The following is a 22,676-nucleotide window of genomic DNA, read 5'->3' as shown; positions in this document are numbered from 1 at the left end:
ATGTTCATGATTGTAATATCTTCTTGGTTTATTGTTCCTTTGATTAGAATGAAGTGGCCTTCTTTGTCTCTTCTGATTAGTTTTAGTTTAGAGTCTATTTTATCAGATATTAGAATTGTAACGTGCTTTTTTCTTAGTACCATTTGCTTCGTATATTTTTTTTCATCCTTTCACCTTAAAATAGTGCCTGTCCTTGGAAGTGAGATGAGTTTCTTGCAGACAACAAAAAGATGGGTTTTGTTTCTTAACCCATTTACCTAGTTTGTGTCTTTTGACTGGGGAATTAAGGCCATTGATAGAGTTATTACTGAATGATGTGTATTGGTTACTGTCATTTTAATTTGTTTGTGTTCTTGGCCCTATTTTGTGTTTCCATAATTATACCTGCCTTGGTTTTCTTTCTGTAACATCTTGGGTATGGTCATTCCTATCTTCTGCCCTTTGTATTGCTTTGATTGCTCCCAGAACTCTCTGAAGGGCTGGTTTTGTGGACAAGAATTCTTTCAGCCTATTTATGTCATGGAAGATTTTTCTTTCCCGTTCAACTATGACAGACATTTTGGCTGGGTATAGTAATCTGGGTTCACATCTTTGGTTATTTAAAACTGGGAATACTTTGGTCCAGGCTCTTCTGGCTTTCATAGTTTGCATTGAAAAGTCAGCTGTAATCCTAATGGGTTGTCCTTAATATGTGATTTGCTGTTTTTCTTTCGTAGGTTTCTGTATTGTCTCTTTGTTCTGAATGTTTAGTGTTTTTACATTGATGTGCCATGGAGAGTTTCTTTTCTGGTCCTAACTATTTGTTGTTATATGTGCTTCTTATATTTGTATGGGCATGTCTTCTTTTAATTTTGGGAAATTTTCTTGTACAATCCCATTGAAGAGCTGTTCCATACCATTATCTTGAGATTCTTCTCCTTCCTGTATGCCTATGATTTGTAAGTTTGGTTTTTTTATGGTGTCACACAATTCTTGCATTATTCCATTCTTGTGTTTTTTAAATTTTTCATATTCTTTGCTTGAGTGGTCTAATTCGTCCACTTTATCTTCTAGTCTTGATATTCTGTTTTCCATTTCATTCATCCTATTGGTGAGGCTTTCTCCTCTCATTTCTAATTGGCTTACTCAGTGTTTCCCTTCCTTCTTCATTTCAGCCTGAGTATTCTTCAATGTTTCTAACTCTTTTCTGAATTCATTCAGAAGTATATCCCTGTCTTCCTTCAGTTCTTTGATTTCTTTGTGTGTTCTTTAAATTCACTGAACTCTTTTATCATGTTCATAATTGTTCTTTTGATTTCCATCTGCATTATCTCTAGGGGGTTCTCATTGTACTCCTCTAGAGGACTATTGGTATTTGGTGGGGATATGTTATTTTGGTTTTTCATGTTATTTTTTCTTTGTGACTTTGACATGTGAATTTCCTTCATAGTTTCTGATTCTTGTGTGAGACTCAAGCCTCCCTTTGTTGAATTTAGATCTGCTTCTTTTTGTAAACTTTATGTGCCTTTGTGGTTTACTTGTTGGGCGTGAAAAGCTGGTTGGTCTAGGCTTCAGGTTCTCTCTTTTGATTTTGTATTGGAGTGGCCAGGTTGCTTTTGTCTACAGGTGTTCACAGAGGTCCAAGTGAGATGAGGCTCAGATGATACCAGGCTTTCTCCTAAAGTATGGGTCTCTCTAGGAAAGATGCTGCCCTTAAGAATTTGGGGGCTGGGCTGGCTTGGGAGAAGGGCCCAGGATAGATGCTGGTTTCAGGAAGCTGGTGGCTGTGCCACCCAGGGAAGTAAAGGGAGGTGAGGGTGGGACCAGGCCTAGAGGGTTCCTGGGAGCTGCAGGGAGGAACTGGGTTGGTCCAGATGTAGAGGATCAGGTAGCAGTGGTGGCTCTGGGCCGAGAGATTGGCCTCGGTGTCTGGGGTGCCAAGACAAGAAATGGGCCTGTACGCAGCCTAGGAGGAGAGACACTGCGCTGGAGCTGGAAGGGTGAAAGAGGCTAGTGGAGTCAAGGGATGCGCTGGACTTACCCAGGGAAGGTGCCAGGACCTGGGAGGCTGTGCAGCCCAGGAAAGTAAAGGGGGGTGAGGGCGGGACCAGGCCCGAGGGTTCCTGGGGGCCTGCAGGGAGGAACTGGTCCCCATGCAAAGGATCAGGAAGTGATGGCGGCTCCGGGCCCAGAGGTTAGCCCTGGTATCTGGGGTGTCAAGACAAGAAATGGGCCGTTGTACCCAGCCTAGGAGGAGAGATTCAGTGAGGGGAGGGGGGTTGGGAGGGTGAAAGAGGCTGGGGGAGTCAAGGCACGCTAGGCTCGCTGGACTTACCCAGGGAAGGTGCTGGTACCAGAACACTGAAGGCTGTGCAGCTCAGGAAGCAAAACGCTTTTATTCTGTTTTATTTTACAGAAAATTTAGATGTTGATGTCAAATTTGTTAGTCTTTGTATGGTTTTTGCTTTGTCTATATGGTTTAAGCTTCATTGTTCACTGTGTGCCCTACCCATGAAGGCATCCTATGTAATTTAAACTTTCATTTTATGTGGAAGCTCTTATCAACTTGAAATATGTGTTCTGGGTTAATGATCTAATTTTACTTTAAAAATTATGAAAATATGGCCAGGTGTAGTAGTGCACACACCTCAGCAATTGGGTGGCAGAGACAGGCAGATCTCTGTGAGTTCAAGGCCAACCTGGTCTACATAGCCCAGGCCTGCCAGGACTAAGTAGTGAGAGACCATGTCTCAAAAAAAAGACCTAACTAACTAACTAACTAACTAACTAAATAAATAAATAAATAAAGCAAATCCATTTCTCTTAAATTATGTATTGCTTGCATGTAGGTAGGTACACCTGTGTAGTGCAATGCCCGAAGAGGTCAGAAGAGGGCGTTGGAGTCCCTTGGAACTGGAGTTAAGGACAGTTGTGAGCTGCCATGTGGGTGCTGGGATTTGAACCCAGGTCTTCTGCAAGAACTGTCAGTGTTCTTAACCACTGAGCCATCTCTCCAGCCCCCCTATTTATTATTTTTTAGTTTATGTATATGAGTATATTTTCTGTGTGTATGTAAGTGCATCTGTGTCGTGCAGTGTCCATGGAAGTCAAAGGAAGGCGTTAGATTTCTTGGAACTGGAGTTACAGATGATTGTCAGCCACGTTGTGGGTGCTGGGAATTGAATCCAGGTCTTTTGCAAGAATAGTCAGTGCTCTTAACTGCTGAGTCATTTCTCCAGTCCCCTAGTTGTCTTTTTTTTTGTAAATTTAATTAGTTTTTATTTTATGTGTATGAGTGTTATGCCTGCATGTGTGTAAGTGTACTTGTGTCATGGAGTGCCCATGGAGGACAGAAGAGGGTGTCGTATCCTGTGGAACTGGAATTATGGATGGTTGTTCGCTACTGTGTGAGTGCGGGGTTCAAACCTGGGTCCTGTGTAAGAGCAGCCAGTGTTATTAACTGTTGAGCCATCTCTCCAGGCCCCAGTTGTCTTTTTAAAAGTTTTTACACTTACTCATTTTGTGTGTGTGTCTGTGACTGGGAGTCTGTATATTAGCCCGAATATGTGTATGTATGTGTACCATAGCACATGTGTAGTGTTTAGACAACTCATGGGAGTCAGTTCTTTCCTTCTGGCATGTGGAACCCAGGGATCGAACTCAGGTTGTTAGGTTAGTGGCAAGTGCCTTTACCTGCTGAGCCATCTCACTGGTCCCTAGTTCTCTTAATAGTAGGAAAGTTAGGAAGAGCAAGATTAGCAATGATGAGACTCGAGGCTGTTTTCAGAATGCTTTCCATCCTTATCCTTGGACCTTGCCTTAGATGGGATCTAATTTTTTTAAAAAGATTATATTTTTAATTGGACATGCAACTTTATAAAATTTTAAATAACATTTTTATTAGAAATAGAATTAAAAAGAATGCCCACAGTCACTGCTTCAAAGGGGTAACATATACTGGATTTTTGTGGAATTCTGAAATGTTTCTTATTCCTTCAATACTCAGAAAGTTAAATTCACATGTTCACCGTGGGAAAAAAAAATCGAAACTGCTTTTAAAAAATTACCCTTTCATGGGGCTAAAGAGATGGCTCAGTAGTTAAGAGAACTGACTGTTTTTGCAGAGTACTTGGGTTTGATTCCCAGCACTGATGTGGCAGTTAACAACCCTTCATAACTCCAGTTCCAGGGTATCCAACACCCTTTTCTAACCTCCATAGGCACTGCATGATGTGGGTGCACTTACATGCATGCAGGCAATACACTCACACACATAAAATAAAAATAATAAATACATTTTTTAAAAAAACGAACATTGACTGTTCTTGCAGAAGACCTGGTTTCGAATCCCAGCACCCACACGGCAGCTAACAACTGTCTGTAACTCCAGTCCCAGGGGATCCGACAGCCTCTTCTATCTTCCGTGGGCATTGCAGGGCACAGGTGCACTTACTACATGCAGGCAATACATGCATACACATAAATAAAAATAAATAAAATATACTCACATGCATTTGTTTTCAAATGTACATGTATAATTTATAGACTAGGCTGGACATAAGAGAAAATATGCAGTTTTTTTTTACTTTCTGTGGCTGGGTGACCCCAATTAATAATTATACATTCTAGATCCATTCATTTTCTTGTGAATTTTGTGATTTCCTTTTTCTTAAGATCTGAATAATCCATTTTAAATATGTACCAGATTTTTCATTACTCATCTGTTGATTGAATAGTTATGTTGGTCCCATTTCCTTGTTGTAGTGAATAGAGCATCGATAAACATGGGGGTGCAAATATATAGTAGAGTGTGGGATTCTCTGGATATATCCCTAGGAAGGAGATAGTTATGCCATGTGGTAGCTCTGTTTTTAATTTCTTGAGGAACCTCCAAACTGATTTCTATAATGGCTGTACAGTCAATAAGGCTTCCCCTTTCTTCCCATCTTCTCCAGTATTTGTTGTTGGCTTTCTTGATGATAGCCATTCTGACTGGGATGAAGTGTTCTCAAAAGTAGTTTCAATTTGGAGTTCCCTGGTGACTAGGGATGTTGAACTTTTTTTTTTTTTTAATATGGAATGTATTGGGGCTGGAGAGATGGCTCAGTGGTTAAGAACACTGGTTGTTCTTGCAGAAGACCCAGGTTTGAATCCCAGCACCCACATGGCAGCTAACAACTGTCTATAAATCTATAACTCCAGTCCCAGGGGATCTGACAGCCTCTTCTGACCGCCACAGGCATTGCACGATACGGGTGCGCTTACCTATATGCAGGCGATACATGCATACACATAAAAATAATAAATAAAATTATTTATTTACTGTTTCATGAATTTGCTTGTCATCCTTGTGCAGGGGCCATGCTAATCTTCTCTGTATCGTTCCAATTTTAGTGTATGTACTTTTGAAGTGAGCATGGGATGTTGAACTTTTTAAGATAGTTGTTAACCATTTGTATTTACTTTTCTGAGAACTATTCAGTTTGTTAGCCCCTGTTTTGAGTCATGATCTGTTTTTCGTAGCAACCTTGCACGATAGTCTCTAATAGATCTAGAGTTAGACCAAGGCTTCCTGGTCATCTGGCCTATGCTATCTTCCCATTCGTGAAGGCAGAGCGTTGGTCATAGATGGGGTGAGAACTGCTTATTCTGTGCTTTTGTAAGTATCTTGTGAAGTTGAGGTTTGGGTAGTGTGTATTGATTCTTGATGCGGGGCATTGGTGATGGAGACAGAATGAGGTAGCCAAGATGGTATTTCAGAGTGGGCATAGATGCCTGACTTCTCATCTCCCAAGCTAATTACTGTGGTGATGTTTATTCCTATATAGTATTCCTTCTGTCTGTTCTCTGTTGGGAGACCTTTGTTGTGCAAAAGTCGAAGCTTCTTCACGCCGGATAGCTCATGTAGCTTGGGATGTGCTGCGGGCTCCTTTACATGACAAAGTGCTTCCCGGCATCTTTCCTGCCTCTCCTTTTGAGGTGTCCACCATGAATGCCCTAAACATTAATGTGGCCTTTGACTCTGAAAAGGTATCATACCTTCCTGTAAATTCCTAGCAGACAACTGTCTGGCAGAAGCCCACTTTTCACATGCAAAAGCATCTAACAGCCAAGGCTTTTACCACAACCCCCATGGTATAAAAATCTTAGTCTTCTCTCAATAGCCGGGAATTTAGGGAAACCGGGCCCAGGAATTCAGGGAGATCAGAGATATCAGAGAACTGGGTCTCAGATAATAAAGCTGTACAGACTAAAACTAAGCCTTGAGCCTTTGAGTCTTGTGTACCGACGACCTAACTCCTCCAGAGGGCAGCACCTTCCGTTACCGACCCACGGATACTCTAGCTTCGCCGTCCTCGTGCCTCTTCCCTGTGGGGTTCAGTGGCCAGGAGCCCCACTATCCTGAGGAAAGGTATATGGGTGTATTAAGGGACGGGATTTCGACTGGACAGATGCTCCAGTAGCAGGGAAAGCTCAGCAGCAAGAGAAACTGCGGTAGTCGTCAGCTACCGCCACTCCCAGAGACGTGGGACCCGAGCCGCCAGGAAGTCTGTGGAGCCGCAGGGAGTGAGCATACGGCTGCGCCCAGAGAGAGAGCGCAGCCGCCCATAGTTCTCAATATTAAAATGTGGTGTTACTTCTTTTGGATGTGCTCTTGACTTCACCTCTTGGCCTGCATTTTATTTTATGATGATGATGATGATGATGATGATTTTTTTTTTTTTTTTGGTCTTTTTGAGACAGGGTCTCCCTGTAGCCCCAGCTGTCCTGGAACTCACTATGTAGACCAGGCTGGCCTTGAACTCACAGAGGTCTGCCTGCCTCTGCCTCCCGAGTGCTGAGATTAAAGGTGTGCGCCACCATGTCCAGCTTGGCCCTCATTTTAACTCTCCATTTTACAGATGTGTAATTTGGAAAAAAAGAGCAAGTAGGGTATCTAGCCCAACATCATTTTCATTTCTCTTCCAGATACATTTCTGTGTACTTAGCATGCTTTTTTCTTTCTTTTCAGTGTGGAACATGAGACTGAGAATGATACCACAGAATATTCCTGATGAAGAAACATCCTATGAGGTAGAAATGGAAGGATTTACAAGGGAGGGTCCCTGTTTCCCCATTCTAGGTGAGAGTTGGAACTATGAGAAGCAGGAAAGACGTTTGAGGGAACCTCCTTTAACTAAGGAGAAAACAGTGGCTCAGGAAGCAGGTTGTGAATGTCTTGGTTTGGGGGAGCATTTGAGTGCAAACCCAGTCGTTCTAGCATCTCAGAGAGCTCCTACAACAAATGGTTTTCATGCTCATAACTCAGATATTAAAGCTTTGGATTGTGGCCGAACCTTACACATTTGTCCCCAAAATTATGCATCTAAGAGAACTGGTGACAGTGATGCTTGTGAAAAAGACTTCCCTCCTTCCATGGAAGTCACACAACCTGTACAAAACCAAATGAGAGACAAGCCCTATAAATACTCAGAAAGTATTAAATCTTTAAACCATTTTACTAACCCCCTTTGTGGTAAAAAAATAATGAAAAGAGGTATGAAACTTTACAAAGGTAAGGACTTTGGGGACATTTTTGCCCTGAGCTCATCTCTTAATGAAAAAAGAAGTTACTCCATTGAGAAACCCTATAAATGTGATGAATGTGGGAAGTTCTTCAAAGAGAACTATTCTCTTGTTTTGCATCACCGAACTCACACTGGAGAGAAACCTTATACCTGTACTGAGTGTGGAAAATCATTCTCAAAAAACTACAACTTGATTGTGCATCAAAGGATCCATACTGGAGAGAAACCCTATAAATGCAATAAATGTGGGAAAGCTTTTAGTAATGGGTCTGCTCTAACACAGCATCAGAGGATTCATACAGGTGAGAAACCTTATGAATGTCTAGACTGTGGAAAAACTTTCAACCGAAATTCATCCTTGATTCTGCATCAAAGAACTCATACAGGGGAGAAACCATATAGATGTAATGAATGTGGGAAACCCTTCACTGACATCTCCCATCTTACTGTTCATCTCAGAATCCACACTGGTGAGAAGCCCTATGAGTGTAGCAAATGTGGAAAGGCTTTTCGAGATGGCTCATACCTCACCCAACATGTGAGGACCCACACTGGGGAGAAGCCTTTTGAATGTATAGAATGTGGGAAATCCTTCAATCGCAACTCTCACCTCATTGTGCATCAGAAAATTCATTCTGGGGAGAAGCCCTATGAATGTAAAGAGTGTGGGAAAACTTTCATTGAGAGTGCATATCTCATCAGGCACCAGAGGATTCATACTGGTGAGAAGCCCTATAGTTGTAACCAGTGTCACAAACTTTTCAGGAACATTGCGGGACTCATCCGGCACCAGAGGACTCATACTGGTGAGAAGCCTTATGAGTGTAATCAGTGTGGTAAAGCTTTTAGGGACAGCTCCTGTCTGACTAAACACCAGAGAATTCACACTGAGGAGACGCCGTACCAGTGTCTGGAGTGTGGAAAGTCCTTCAAGCAGAACTCTCACCTGGTGGTACATCAAAGACTCCATAATAGGGAGGGTCCCAGCCAGTGTCCTCAGTGTGGGAAAATGTTTAGAAAGAGTTCATTCCTTGTCCGACATCAGAGAACACACCTTAAAGAGCAATCCATGGAAGCATAATGAACACGGACCACAGTCTTCCTCCATAATAGGGAGGGTCCCAGCCAGTGTCCTCAGTGTGGGAAAATGTTTAGAAAGAGTTCATTCCTTGTCCAACATCAGAGAACACACCTTAAAGAGCAATCCATGGAAGCATAATGAACACAGACCACAGTCTTCTTCCAGCTTTCTCAAAAATGTATGTCCACAACATGTGTGTTTAGGTCTGATTCTTCCCTTGTCAACAGAAAACAATTTTTTTATGATGAGAATTGATGAATATGAGATAGTCTATAACCCCATTAAATCTATTATTAAGGAATTCTTGAAGAAAGTATTGAATGATAATGGGTAAAAACTTCAGGGATGATTCAGCCTATACCAAACATGTAATGCATACACTGTAATAAAATACAAGAAAGTGAGCAAGATCTTTCCCTGGAGATACCTATCTTCCTTTATTATCAGGATGCTTAAATTGGAAAGAACCCATTAGTTTAGTAGATAGTCAGTTAGGAGGCATCTTTAATAGTGAGTATCCACCTTATTGTATATATTTAAATGGTTATTAGAATCAAACTTTGTAATTGTAATTAGGAACTGTCACGCCATCTCTAATGAAGCCCACGTGAGATCCTCTGTGGGTTAAGGCTTTGAAAGCCCTCATCAGAAAATTCCAATGGACTTTAAGTGTTTCTTCTGGTTCCCTGTCTAGAACTTTTCTGTATGAAACTGTGTATTTTAATAATGAAATGGAGATCTTTTTAAAAGCTTAAAACCTCATCCAATTTTATATCTTATAGGGTTTATACTGAGTACAGTATTGTATAATGTAACAAGTCAACAATAAACCTAAAAATTTACAGTCAATTTTGAAAAAGATGCATCTTAGCTCAGAAAATTTGTTATTGAATATGTCAATGCTGTTGTAATGAAATGCTTCTTCTAAGTATGCAGTTATTAGGTACAACAGTGAACTTAAAAATTTTATAGCCACTTTTGAATGAGATGTATCTTTGCTCTGGAAACTGTTATTGAGTATGTTAAAGCTATAATGAAATGCCTTTTTTAAAAAAAACTTAATTCTTATGTTCTCCTTCTGAATAATAAAAACTGTAACTGGATCCTGGAAAGGACCCAGCATTCTAATAACCTTGGGAAGAGGATATGCATTTGTGTTTCCACAGGATGCTGAAGCTCCCATCTGGATTCCTGACAGGCTCATTAAGCCCTACAATCAAGCCCAGGGAAAGGAGGAATCGAGGAAGACTGAAATCTGTGATGCATAAACTACAGAAGCTGAGTGTGTCTCCTCCGCAGGCCCGATCAACACAGGAAGCCAGCCTGCCCACCTGGAGACAAGTGAAAAAACTGACACATGAAGCAGAGAATGCTGTGGTTGCTGCAGGGCGACCTTTGACAAAAGAAAACATGTTTCTTACAATTCTTGCAGTCCTGACTGTACAGATGTCAACTGTTTCAGGGGAAATTTATTGGGCATATGTACCTAATCCGCCTCTTTTGCATCCTGTAGGATGGGGAGATGGATCACAAATTAAAATAATGACTAACTATAGCCAACTTTTAGGTGGGTCTGAAGATTTTAGGATTTCTCATTTAACTTGTGAAATTATTAACTATGTGGGAATGTCAGATACCACGCCCATTTGTGTAAGTTTAATAGGACAAGTGATGCCTGGATGCTTACCCATTAATTATAGAACTTTCTACACAGATGCTCCTGATCGCAGCTCTGATTCTGGTAAAAGATTAATGTGGGAACTGGGTACAATAACTTTGGGGTATTATAACTATAATGAAACCTTTCTAGATCCTGACATTAACATGCCTTTAAAAAACTGTTTTCAAGAGTATCATGATAAAGATCAATTTTGGAATTCCTTTATCACTTATCCAAAATGGTTAAATTGTGGATTTCCTTCTAAAGTATCTAAACATCAGCCCCCAGGATCTAAAGAGTCTTTATGATTTCTCTATTCCAAACCCTAATTATAATTATACTGAATATCTGTTAAAAAGCACAGATAAATTTAATAACTTTAAACTTCAGACTTATGGAGAACCAGTTAAAAGATGGTTTACTCCCGGATGGGTGGCTCCCATATACATGAGTCACTCTCCAGAGCATAATACAAGTATTCATCCCAGTCTCTTCCGGCTTTTTGCACTCCCCAGAGCATAATGATACAAATATTCATCCCAGTCTCTTCCGGCTTTTTGTGGCTGCAAACGTGCTGCTGCTTAGGAAACCAAAGGAAAACACACCTACTCCGGTGGGGGTACGAGCTTGTATTAATTGTCATTTTAGAATCTTGGCAGAGAAGCCTAGTAATTTTAGTATTTCAAATTATAGAAAATCCTATCATGTAAAATGTTCAAATTGTATGTTTACCAATTGTCTCACTTCTGCTTTGGATAAAGATTACTGTTATTATGCTGTTAAAACGACCTAGTTTTGTTATGTTTCCAGTAGATTTAGGATCAGATCCTTGGTATGATAACTCAGCTTTACAGACATTGAGGAATTTGAATGAATTAATCAGGCCAAAAAGGTTCATTACAGCATTTATATTGGGCATAGGCGCATTGATCACTATCTTGACTTCGCTTACTGTTTCCACTGTTGCTCTAGTGGAAGAAGTCAGAACGGCACATTTTGTAAACAATCTTAATAAAAATATTTCATTGGCTTTAACAGATCAGTATAACATTAACCAAAAGCTAGACATGAGAATAAATGCTTTAGAAGAAGTGATTTTAGCTTTAGGACGGGAAGTGCAAAATTTAAAGGTACAGCTCTCTACTAAGTGTCATGCTAGTTTTAAATATATTTGCATGACTCCTTTGAATTACAATACATCCTTAAATTGAAATGCTACCAGAAACCATTTTTTAGGAGTATGGAAAGACACTTATATTGAATACAATTCGTAGGAAACGGGTTTTAAAACAAAATGCTTCTGTTCATTCCTTTTCACTATTATAAACGCATTGTTAGAACTCCTGTTCTTTCTACAGAAAGCAAGCACTTAGATTCACAACTGACATGTATTTCCTAAAGCCAAGAGACTAACACTCATGGAAATACTCTTTTTCATGCAATTCGCGGGAGACGGGTTTTGACACAAAATGCTTCAGGTCATTCGTTTTCTGTCACGCCATCTCCAATGAAGCCCGCGTGAGATCCTCCGTGGGTTGAGGCTGGAACTTCAAGGAAGGTTGCCTCTTGGAATTGGCTGTGCTAAAAACATGCAGTGTACTTGGCATGCTTTTACTTGCTATTATCTTTCTGCCTGTCACTGTATCATGGACTTTCAGGGGCCCAGAAAGCACCTGGTGTCCTTGGCACCGCTGTCACTGCCTTTATTAAAATCTTTCAATTATCCTAGTATGCAGGAAGAGTTCTCAGGAACTCAATCGCCGGAGACAACTTTGCCTCCAGATGCATCACTATTAATGAAAGCTATTTTAGATGCAGCAAGAAGTAGTCAAACAAAATCAATGCTGGAAAGTCCAGGGAATAACAAATTTCTAGAAGAGAGACATAGATGAGTAAATATAGATAGAAGAAGGGTTTCTTGGTATTCATTACAATTCATGGATAAATTGACAAGATCAAGACCACCTTAGTGTCTTTTGATAAAAGATCAACAAGAGAGCATTAAAAGGCAACTGCAGACTGTAGTTAAAGATTGGAAAAATAGCTGGGAAAGATGGTTTCATAGGTCCCTAATATGGGATGATTTTTTAGGATCTAAGGGGTTAAGGAATGACTTAGAAGCCCGATGGCCCACTACAAATAAGCAAGGAATGTTATCAAATAGTTAAAAATATAATATCATACACAGTTGATATTAAAAGTACTTGGTGGTTTAAGGTCATTCTGACCTGAAAACACAAAACTAAGCAGAATTCTGAGTACGTAATAAAAACTGGTAGTAGAAACCATAGTATCATAAAGTAGGAATTTGCTGACTGGTACCAGGTTGATAAGATAAAGAAATGTGTTTTGGCTATACATGAGGGTTGGCAAAATTGTTTTACTTTTACTAAAAATCTTAGGAGGTGACTAGAACAGTCTCGCTGATGATGAACTTTCACAATCTTTGCTGTATATATTTCAAACCTTGCAGCTGCAAAAATACACTCAGACTTTCATCAGGCTCCTTTGTGTCTGTTTGTCATTTGCCGACTCCTTGTCCACCCTCTCGACGACCCTGTTCCCGTCGGACTGAACTGCCCGGGTCTGGGCTGGTCCATCACAAGGAACAGAAGTCTTCAGCAGGAGCTTTTACTTTCTTTGACATATTGGTAAGAGGTCCCACCCAATGTCTGACTCCACAGCAACCACAGGATGATAGTTGATTTTGCTCTTTGAATGCATATCTATATTTTAGTCCTGCCTGAACACTGAGGACCCATTTAAGGAGAAATGGATATAGAAGTTGCTTGTGATTGGAATGAAGTTGTCTCTTAAGACTAAAATACTCTCTGTGATGGAGAGGGTTGCTGACTGGTACTCAGCAATATGATCTATTGCTTTAGTTACTGAACAAGAAAAGACCAAATTTATATATTTCAGTTCTCAGGTATCCTCACCATTGTTGTTCATTTAGGACACTTTCAATTTGTTCAGTCGGGCCTCTGAATCAAAATGACAAAGGTTTAGTTTCCATGCCAAAAATACTTATAAGGTTGCAAAAGGCAGGCATAAAATAAGAGATTCATTGTTATTACAATTGTATAAATGTGCTTGTATTTGGATGTAGGTTAGCAGCAAATGGTGAATAAATAAGTAGATTTTGGAGGGGACTATAATTGTGTATTTTTCATTAGTCATATACTGCTGGTATATTTTGAAATGTATATAAAACTGAAGAGTGAGTTTGGGGTCTTTGTATCTTCTTTACCAGTAGACACTAGAACAGAACTACAGGAAGCCATAAACATCTAAGGGTTTAGCTAACAGAAGCTTCTTTGGAGTCAGAGTATCCTACAGCCTAGAATAATTCCTCTAGGGACTTGGATTATGAGGATGATGTCATTGTGGAAGGAGAGGGTTTTAGGTCTAAAGATAGGGAACAGGAAGCTACAGAGAAATCTGAAATAATCCCAGTGTGACCTCTCTCAGGCTGATTGAAAGCACAACAGTTTGACAACTTCAAAGGCCTGTGAATAGATCCCCTGGTAATTCTGATTGACCCTGTCTTCTGTCTCCTGACTCCTGTGGAGGGAGAATCAGAAAGAAGTCCATTCTGAGATAATAAAGGCTGTGTGTAGCATTTATTAGGAACCAAGCCAGGCACCTCTGGCTATTCTGTATAGAATCCCTTCTCACAGGAAGAACCATTATATGAGCCCCAGAGAGGAATGATGAGCCTTTGTCCCCATGTCCCTGCATTGTAGCCCACTGTAGTGCTTTAATGCACGGACAGAATTTTGTTGTGAAGATTAGTTGCCTGCTATGCTTATATGTCCTGTTATTTCTATGAAAGTGGTCCTTTCATCAGATTCTTACAGAATGGTTAAAATTCCTGGGTTCCAGGGGCCTGGAGAGATGGCTTAGCGGTTAAGAGCACTGGACCCAGGTTTGATTCCCAGCCCCCACATGGTGGCTAACAACTATCCTTAACTCCAGTTCCGGGGGGGGGGGGGTTGATGCCCTCTTCTGACCTTTGTGGACACAGCATGACATGGGTGCACTTATACACATGCAGGTATTACATTCATAATCATAATAAAATATTTTTAAAAATTTGTGGGTTCTGAAATGCCACCTGAGGATATCATATTCTTGGGAAAGAGTGTATTGTGCCTCACCCATGCCTTTCTGTGCTTGTTGCATGGACTTCTTCCCAGGTAGAAAGTAGAAATGTCATATGAGTTTATTCAGCCTATGAAGTTCATTCCCCTCCAGAGTATTTCTTGGGTGTTTCCTGTGTGACTTGGAATCTAGAGAAGGAAAAGGGCAGTAGTATCTGTGGATATTCCTGGTCTCAGGTCATATGTCTGCAGGCAGGTGTACTTAGCGCCCAGCAGTATGTCTATTAGGCTCATCCATGTTGCTGCATATTGTTACAGTTTATTTTCACTGCTACATAATTTTCCAGGATGAATTCACCATTCTACTAGAAGCAGTGGTTCTCATTTGGTTATGGTTTTGATGTCCGGGACATGTGGAGACATTTCCCAGGACACAGTCATGACACAGTGTGGTAGAAAAGCTATTGGTACTTAGTAGATAGAAGCCAAAGATGAGGTCAGGCATCCTACAAAGATAGACCCTACAACAGTTACTGATCTCAGAATTTGTTTTGTTTTTGTCTTTTTGAGATAGGGTATCCCTGTAGCCCCAGCTGGCCTGGAACTCACTATGGAGACCAGGCTGGCCTCAAACTCACAGAGGTCCACCTGCCTCTGCCTCTCAAGTGCTGGGACTAAAGGCATGCGCCACCACACCCGGCCAGAATATTTTTTTAAAAAAGGTCTCATGGATGTACACAATCATTTGTGACTTACAGATTGTCTTTATGTTATGTGTATCAACAAGACATATGCAAACCCTTAGTGGACTGTCCAGATTACCTAAGGGCTGGAATGAACACTCCATGTTGGTGTCTGTTACTTTTAGATAAAATATGCCATTATTGTCGTGCTGGCAGCAGTATTCCTGCTTCTTGGTTCCACATTGCTGATTGTGGGACAGGAAGTCATCCCCAGATGAGTGATGGCCAGAGTGAAAGCACCTTGTTGAAGATGGCTCAACTCTGAAATGGAGTGAGTCCACATGGGTTCTGTGTGACTTGTTTCCCCTCAGTCTTTTTTTTTTTTAAATGGTTTTCTTGAATAAGTAGAAATAACTGCTGAAATGAAAATAATGACATTATAGAGGATGAACACTTCTGACCAAAGAGGAAACTGAGATTTGTGTTGGGTGCATTCTAAATGGATTCCAGCACAGCCCAGGCAATTGTCAGTGTGAAGCCTGAATGATTGGAGAGGGGAGAATGGTCTGGGTTATCAAGATGGACCCAATTTAATCACACAACTCTTAAAAAGATGGAGAACTTTGGCTGGTATCAGATACAAAAGACATAGAGAAAGTCAAGGAATGAACACTCAATTATTCCTGGTTTTATTTTTAACTTTAATTTTTGAGGCAGGGTCTCAATATGTAGCCTTGGCTTGCCTGGAACTGGCTGTGTAGACCAGGCTGGCCTAGAATTCACAGAGATCCTTCTGCTTTCTACTTTTTGGGACTGAAGGTGTATGTCACCATGCCTGCCCTTATTTCTAGTTTTAATGAATCTTTAATTTAGTATTCCTGGTTTTAAGGCTGGAGGGTCCATGAGCCAGGGAATGTAAGTGGCTCCTTGAAGCCAGAAAAGGCAAAGAGATGGGTTCTCCCCAGAAGAGACTAACCTTGTCTGTATTAGTCCAGTGCAAGTGACGGGTTCTAACTGTGAGAGAACAAATGTGTGGCTTTAAGCCACAATACCTGCAGTAATTTGTTGTCATACATAGGTAGTATACTGCCCTTTCTAGTTCTTTCAAACTTTTAACTTTCCCTACTTTGAAGTGTTCTCTGTGTGGTCCTTTGTCCAACAAGTTAATAAACCAACCCCTTTTACCTCATGCCCCCCACCACAAAAGGGGGTACAAAGAAAAGGCTTTGTTGGTTCTGTTGGCCTGTGTCCTTTGAACATCCACACAGCCCTGAATTCTAGAACTAGTTTAGAAAATTAAATCGTATGGGGCTGGAGAGATAGCTCAGCAGTTAAGAACACTGGTTGTTTTTGCAGAAGACCTGGGTTCGAATCCCAGCATGCTCATGGCAGCTAACAACTGTCTGTAACTCCAGTCCCAGGGGATCCGACAGTCTTTTCTGATCTTTGCGGGCATTGCCTGACACAGGTGCACTTACCTACATGCAGGTAATACACGCAGACACATAAAATAAAAATGAGTAACCATTAGTGGAAAGAAATAGCAGAAAAGATGTTTCCTCCTACTTGGTTGGACAAGAAGGCATCATTCAGCATCGTAAAGAATGTCCAGGGCCCAAGAATGTGATACTTGGAACAGGTTCTCATGTCCCACATGCATACTGTGGAAACATAATTATGGCCACTGTGTTCCTAATTTCCAGTGATCCACATGCTTCTTTGTATTAATGAAGACTTAACATCAGAAAGGAAAGGAAGGGGGCTTGGAGTGTTATAGTGCCAGGTCATCTGTGAGGCATGTCAAAGACACGAGGAGAGGCAGACTTGTGAGGGGTGAGGGACAATGAAGCCCTCTTTGCCTGGGTCTTAATCTCAAACCTGCAAAAGCAGGGTGCCCTGTTGTTAGCTGTTCTATTCAACATGAGTAGGTGATTTCTTTGAAGATTCCTGATAAAGTTCAGTACTGCCAGTTTTCATTTCTCTTGAGTGTGACTGTTGGGCCGTGCAGTCTGGACCATGCAGCAGTAACTGGCAAACTGCAGCGCTTTCCAGAGCACATACCAGCCTTTGCTTTCCTACCAGCAACAAATGAGTTCTTGTTACTCCGCCTCCCCATGAGTTCTTGGTGTATTACTTTTTTTTTTTTTTTCAATTTTATTTCCTCTAAGAGGACAGCCATTCTAATAGTTTGTTTAGCTTAAGCCCAGTAAGTTATGCTGCAGAAACACATAGTAAGAATTTAAGAGGCTCCCACACTAAAGTGGCTCAGTTGCTGTTCTTCTGTGTGATGCCTTCACTCCAGGGCTGAGACACATTCCTCTCCTTGGATTGGTTACCTTATGAAGGAGGACAGGTGCATCTGAGGAGTATGAAGCTTTTACCCAGAAGTACTGTGAAAGGAAGTGTTGGACCAAGTCTGAAGACATGGGGATGCTGATGTGCAATATACTCAGGGAATAGTGTGGGAGCGGGGCACCAGATGCATTCAGTAATTACACAGGTTACCACAGTTTTCCTCATCATCTCTTTTGGCATGGCACCGTGCTTTAATGCCTCTCTGACACCCTGACCCCATCTCACACCATCCCTTCAGTCTGTCTTTTCCTGCCGTTCCTTAGATACAGTAGGCATGCTTTTACCTCCTTGTCCTCTATGGGAGCCTTCATTCCCTCACATTTCATAGGCCATTAAGCACCGTCTTAGTGAGGCTTGCCTGATCTGGTTTTAGAATTGTAATTACTTCTGTCACACACCCCATTCCCTTTCTCTGCTGTCTCTCCAAGGTGTCAACTCACCTGACATGAAGTCTCTACTTCTCTCCTCTGCTGAATTGTAAACACCTCATTCTGCTTTCTGATGGGTCACTAGCCCTTAGAATATTGCAGGTGTTCCATCTCTCCAGAACTAAGAGACATGAAGTTGGACCAGCATAGTGAACAATTGGCAGCCATGCTTGGAGAACCCACATTTGTTATTTTTTGTCTTAGTGGTATAAACTGTCATCTTGTGATTTGGGGAAAAGTTTTAAATAGTTGAAGCCCAGTAGTCATATATCATACTAGAGGTCAGCAATATTTTTCTATAAAGGGAAGATATTATTTATTATTATTTTATTATCTTTGTGTATGAGTGTATTCCCTACATGAGTGTAAGTGCACCCATATTATGCAATACCTGCAGAGGTCAGAAGAGGGTGTCTGATTCCCCTGGAACTGGAGTTACAAACTGTTTTTAGCTTCCATGTGGGTGCTGGGAATCACATCTGCATCCTCTAAGAGCAGCCAGTGCTCTTAACTGCTGAGCCATCTCTCCAGCCCCAAAGCCAGTATCTTAAACTGTACCACATCACATCAATTGATATGAATTGGTCACACAGTAGTTGTAATATGAAAGTAGCTATAAACAATTTGAGCTGGGCGTGGTGGCACACGCCTTAAATCCCAGCACTTGGGAGGCAGAGGCAGGTGGATCTTAGCAAGTTCCAGGCCCGTTGGGGCTACAGGGAGACCCTGTTTCAAAAAAGACCTGAAAAAACAAACAAACAAACAAACAAAAAAAACCCCAGCTATAAACAATTTGTGAGCAAATGAATGTGGATGTGTCCAATAAATTTTTACTTATGGACTCTAGAACTTCCTATACTTTTCACTGTGAATACAGCTGTTTTTACTGTTTTCAGTCATTCAGCAATAAGCCAGGTATGGTGGTGCTCACCAGTAATTCCAGCACTTACAGGGACAAGAGGATGGCCTAAGAGGCCAGCCAGGGTAACATAGTGAGGCTGTTTCAAAAACCAAAACGGAACTATAAACATTTGTTGGACCAGATACCAAGATGACTAGTTATTACCCAGGGGCTATATAGCTCTTGCTGTACCCAAACTAGGTTTCAAATGGGAAAGGCAAAATGACGAAACTTCCAGTTGAAAATGCCCAACATTTTTGTGATCTTTGCATAGGCAAAAATTTAAAAACCAAACTAAAGCATATTGAAGAACCTGGATGATTAGATAAATTCAGGTGAAGCAGAGTCATATTATGCAAGAAAAAAAAGGCAAGCAATAGAGACCATTACAATGCATAGATTCAACATAGGAGCAGCATTCAAATATAAAGGGTGTGGTGGTGCTCGCTTTTTATCCCACCACTGGGGAGGCAGAGGCAGGTGAATCTCTGTGAGTTTGAGGCAAGCATGGGCTACATGGAGACCCTGTCTGAAAAACAAAAAAACCTCAAAGCACAAATGCATAAAGGACTCAGCATCTCAAAAATAAAACCCAATGAAAGTGTGGGCAAATGATTTGGATCTGTGCCCTCACGAGTAAGGAAGTCCAAAGGCCAGTAAGTAGCGACAGTGCCCAATTTCATTACTTTAGTAACCACGCCATACTTCGTCCTTGGTCTACCATGAAAGCAAGTGCTCCCGAGGAGGATGCAGAGCAAATGGGCATCAGCAGGCACTAGAGGTGTCTAACGTGAAAAGACGGACAGCTGCAGTCCGAGGCAGTCCCTGGCCGATTAACAAAATGTTAGGAGTTACACTTTTCTTATTTTTAGAGAAGGAGGTTCACTGTACAGCCCAGGCCGGCCTAGAACTGGAGACCTTCCTGCTTGGGGCTCGGAAGTACTGGGATGGAGAGTGTAGGTACTGGGAGTGTGAACCATTATGCCCGGCGCGAATCTGGAAACAGCACTGATGTCCACCCGGGGAAACCGGGCTGTACGCGCTGGAAAATCTGGGGACCCTGGAGAGTGAGCCGGAACAGGCCCACTGCGGTGGCGAGTGGAGCGCTGTTCCGGGGGCGCCGGGAGGGGGAGACGCACAGCAGCACTTCCGCTCAGGCCCACAGGCGGGGCAGCCTGCAGGCATGGCTTCCGGCGAGGCCCCTTTCCGGCTTCCGCTTCGTGGCTCAGGCCCCACCTCCTAGAACTGCCTTCTAAAGACGCCGGGCGTTAGCGCATGCGCTTTGTATAGCGCGTTCCGGGTCTTGCTAGGGGTGCAGGTGAGTTGACTTCCGGCGGCGGCGCAAACTGATCCCGCCTGCTTGTCGCTGCTCAGCCAGAGGGTTTGAGTCGGGCATGGTCCCGGGTTCGAATCTTCCCCACCGCGTGGTACCGGGTGCGAGTCTCCTCTCTCCCACCGCGTAGTCCCGGGTTCGACTCTTCCCCCACCGCGTGGTCCCGGATTCGCGTCTCCTCCCCCACCTCGTAGTCCCGGGTTCGAATCTCCTCTTCCCCACCGCCTGGTCCCGGGTTCGAGTGTCCTTTTTCCCACTGTGTGGTCCCGGGTTCGAATCTCCTCCCCTACCACGTGGTCCCGGGTTCGAGTCTCCTCTACCCCACCACATGGTCCCGGGTTCGAATCTCCTCTCCCCCACCGCGTGGTCCCGGGTTCGAGTCTCATCTACCCCACCGCGTGGTCACGGGTTCCCTCCACCGCCGCTGCGCGGGTCCTCCCTGGCCCTTTGCCCTCATCCCCATGGGTTAGGCTCCCTGCTCCCCGCCCTCTTGAGGCCAAGTAATGCTGAGACCTTTGTTCCTGTCCTGGTGCAGACGCCCTTCCTCCTCTCATCCTGCAAAACCGGTTTTCGGTGTCCACTCCTAGGCGTCCCCGCCCCCCATCCTGCCCCCGCCCCGCCTCCATCGCTTGCCCTGTACACCTGCGTCCCTTTCTGCAGCTGCTGGGCTGTGGGTGCTCTCGGTTTCTTCCCTGAAGCTCTCGCTAGGCTTCCCTCCCTCGGTGCTGGGTGCTGCCCACCTCCACAGGTGACTAGGGGACTCAGCACCTGGTGGAGTCTCAGTAAATGTGACTCCTTTCTCTCCAGTCGGCATGTCTACCTTATCCCCCACTCCCATCATATCCAAACTGCCATGCCTCTTCCCTAAGAAATTCCCAGAATCCCATCCCCTCCCCGCTCCTGATCTCATTAGTGTGGGCAACTTCCCCTGGGCTCTCCTGCCTCTGCCTCTTCCATAGTCTGTTTCCCAGACACCAGGGGGAGCCTGTCAAAATCTTGACCTGAGCTGGGTAACTGCTGGCATCCCCCCAAGCCCTGGCATGGAGCTGCTGGCCCGGAACCCACTCATTGCTGTAAGTGATATGGAGCGTGCATCAAAGTGAAAGTCGGGGCTCAAGCTTGGTACCTCGGGCAGTGCATCCTCCGAGTTTGTTTGACTTAGTTGTGAGCAGTAGGTAGAGACTGGATCAGTCAGGGCCTCCAGCTCTAACTTGGGTCTGGGTTCGTCCTAAGTTTGCAGGTGTTTGATAGTAGCCAGTGTGCATTCTGTTGCCCCTCCATTAGAGTGCACCTGTCAGGTCGCTGCCCAGAAGAGAGGCTCGCACACAGTGATTGTTAGACTTAGTGAATGAAAAAGAGGCTGTCTCTGTAACTGAGATAGTACCTGTGCAGTGCGTCTGACAATTTCTAGTGTTCTCTGGCCAGGGTTCGAACTTTTCTATTTAGAATGTGTTCCCTGGAGCATTATGGGGTATGGTATTTAAATGTGTGCGATTAGTTTGGGTCTTGCCCCCTGCTTCTCTCACACGGAATTTTCAGCATTGTGGTTTTCCCTGCTCCATAGTATTCCATCTTGTGACATGGCATGTTAGCATCTTTGTCTTGCCTTCCCTGTTGTGACTATATTAGAAGTTTTCAGTTGCTTTTTTATTTGAGAATTTCGTGCAGTGTTTTGATCATATTCAGACTTCAGACCCCTCTCCTCTCACTATCTCCTCCCTCCCCAATTTCATGTCCTCTATTACTATTATTGTTATTGTTATTATTATTTTGCTTGTTTAATCTGTGTTTTCAAAATACTCTTGGGTGTGGGTCTATCCCTTGGAATCTGGTCAAAGGTAGTCTAGAACTGGTTGTGTAGCTCATGCTGGCTTTAAACACAGAATCTTGCTGCCTCATCCTCCTGAGTTCTGGGATTACAACTTAATACCACCATGACAGACAAGTTTCTGGGTTTTCCCAGCATTTCTAGCAGTGCTTGTGCCCTGTCTTTCTTTGCAAATAGCCTTGAACATGGATCAGTTGACAGTGGCTGGCCGGAGGTCCAAGTGTTTCATGTTCAGCCAGAGTAGCCTGTGGGTGGTTTGAGCAGTTCTGTTCCCTAATCTCCTTAGAGGCGCAGTCCCTGACACCCCATTTCTCTTCTGCAAAGGACTCTGCAGGCCACGGTGTCCTGGAGTGGTAGCTTCATGGTTTCCTCACATTTTCAACTAATGTATTTCTCATTACATCATTTATAACTGTCTCCCAAACACCTTATGAGAAACATTACTAAATTCATTTTTGCCAGGCTGTTGATGAATACCGAACCTTGACACAGTACCTCTCCCAGAAGTGTTTGCACGTCCCTGCCTACTTTGTGTTCAGACAAGTTTCTGAAATACTGCCACAGGAAAATTGAAAAGGGTGTGAACACCCATTGTCCACTATGTAAATTCAGTAACTAGTTCATGTAATTATTACAGTTGTATGTGTTGATAATACATATGTGTTAGTGTATGCTTATGTGTCTATTTGTGTGTATGATGTGTATATTTATGTGTGGGATTTATGCGTATTTTTGTACGAATATATATATATATATT

The 22,676-nt window shown here is 42.7% G+C and overlaps 1 protein-coding gene, 1 long non-coding RNA gene and 1 other non-coding gene across 5 annotated transcripts in view; 2 read left to right on the top strand and 1 right to left on the bottom strand.

The window, feature by feature from the left end:
• Positions 1-9,321, top strand: part of Znf329 (zinc finger protein 329) — a 33,048-nt gene extending 23,727 nt beyond the window's left edge. Inside the window, exons 2-3 of one of the 2 annotated variants that reach the window (XM_029558468.1) lie at positions 6,992-8,639; positions 8,778-9,321. In XM_029558468.1, the coding sequence (XP_029414328.1) occupies positions 6,992-8,628 (1,637 nt within the window). In that variant the 3' untranslated portion in view covers positions 8,629-8,639; positions 8,778-9,321. Of the gene's footprint in view, positions 1-6,991 lie in introns of both variants that reach the window. The other variant, XM_008822768.1, reaches the window with a different exon arrangement.
• LOC115068378 lies at positions 5,287-5,397 on the bottom strand. The gene has a single exon (XR_003847731.1). It is a non-coding gene; the product is annotated as a U6 spliceosomal RNA (small nuclear RNA).
• A 10,094-nt stretch (positions 9,322-19,415) lies between the features above and the next one.
• Positions 19,416-22,676, top strand: part of LOC115068369 — a 4,824-nt gene continuing 1,563 nt past the window's right edge. For both annotated transcript variants that reach the window (XR_003847729.1, XR_003847728.1), the window contains exons 1-2: positions 19,416-20,076; positions 21,051-21,164. This is a non-coding gene — a long non-coding RNA (uncharacterized LOC115068369). The remainder of the gene's footprint in view (positions 20,077-21,050; positions 21,165-22,676) is intronic.

This window comes from Nannospalax galili, unplaced genomic scaffold (genome assembly GCF_000622305.1).
Source record: "Nannospalax galili isolate Female #2095 unplaced genomic scaffold, S.galili_v1.0 scaffold649, whole genome shotgun sequence".
Lineage (NCBI taxonomy): Eukaryota > Metazoa > Chordata > Mammalia > Rodentia > Spalacidae > Nannospalax > Nannospalax galili.
This window is presented reverse-complemented; position numbering and strand designations above follow the sequence as displayed.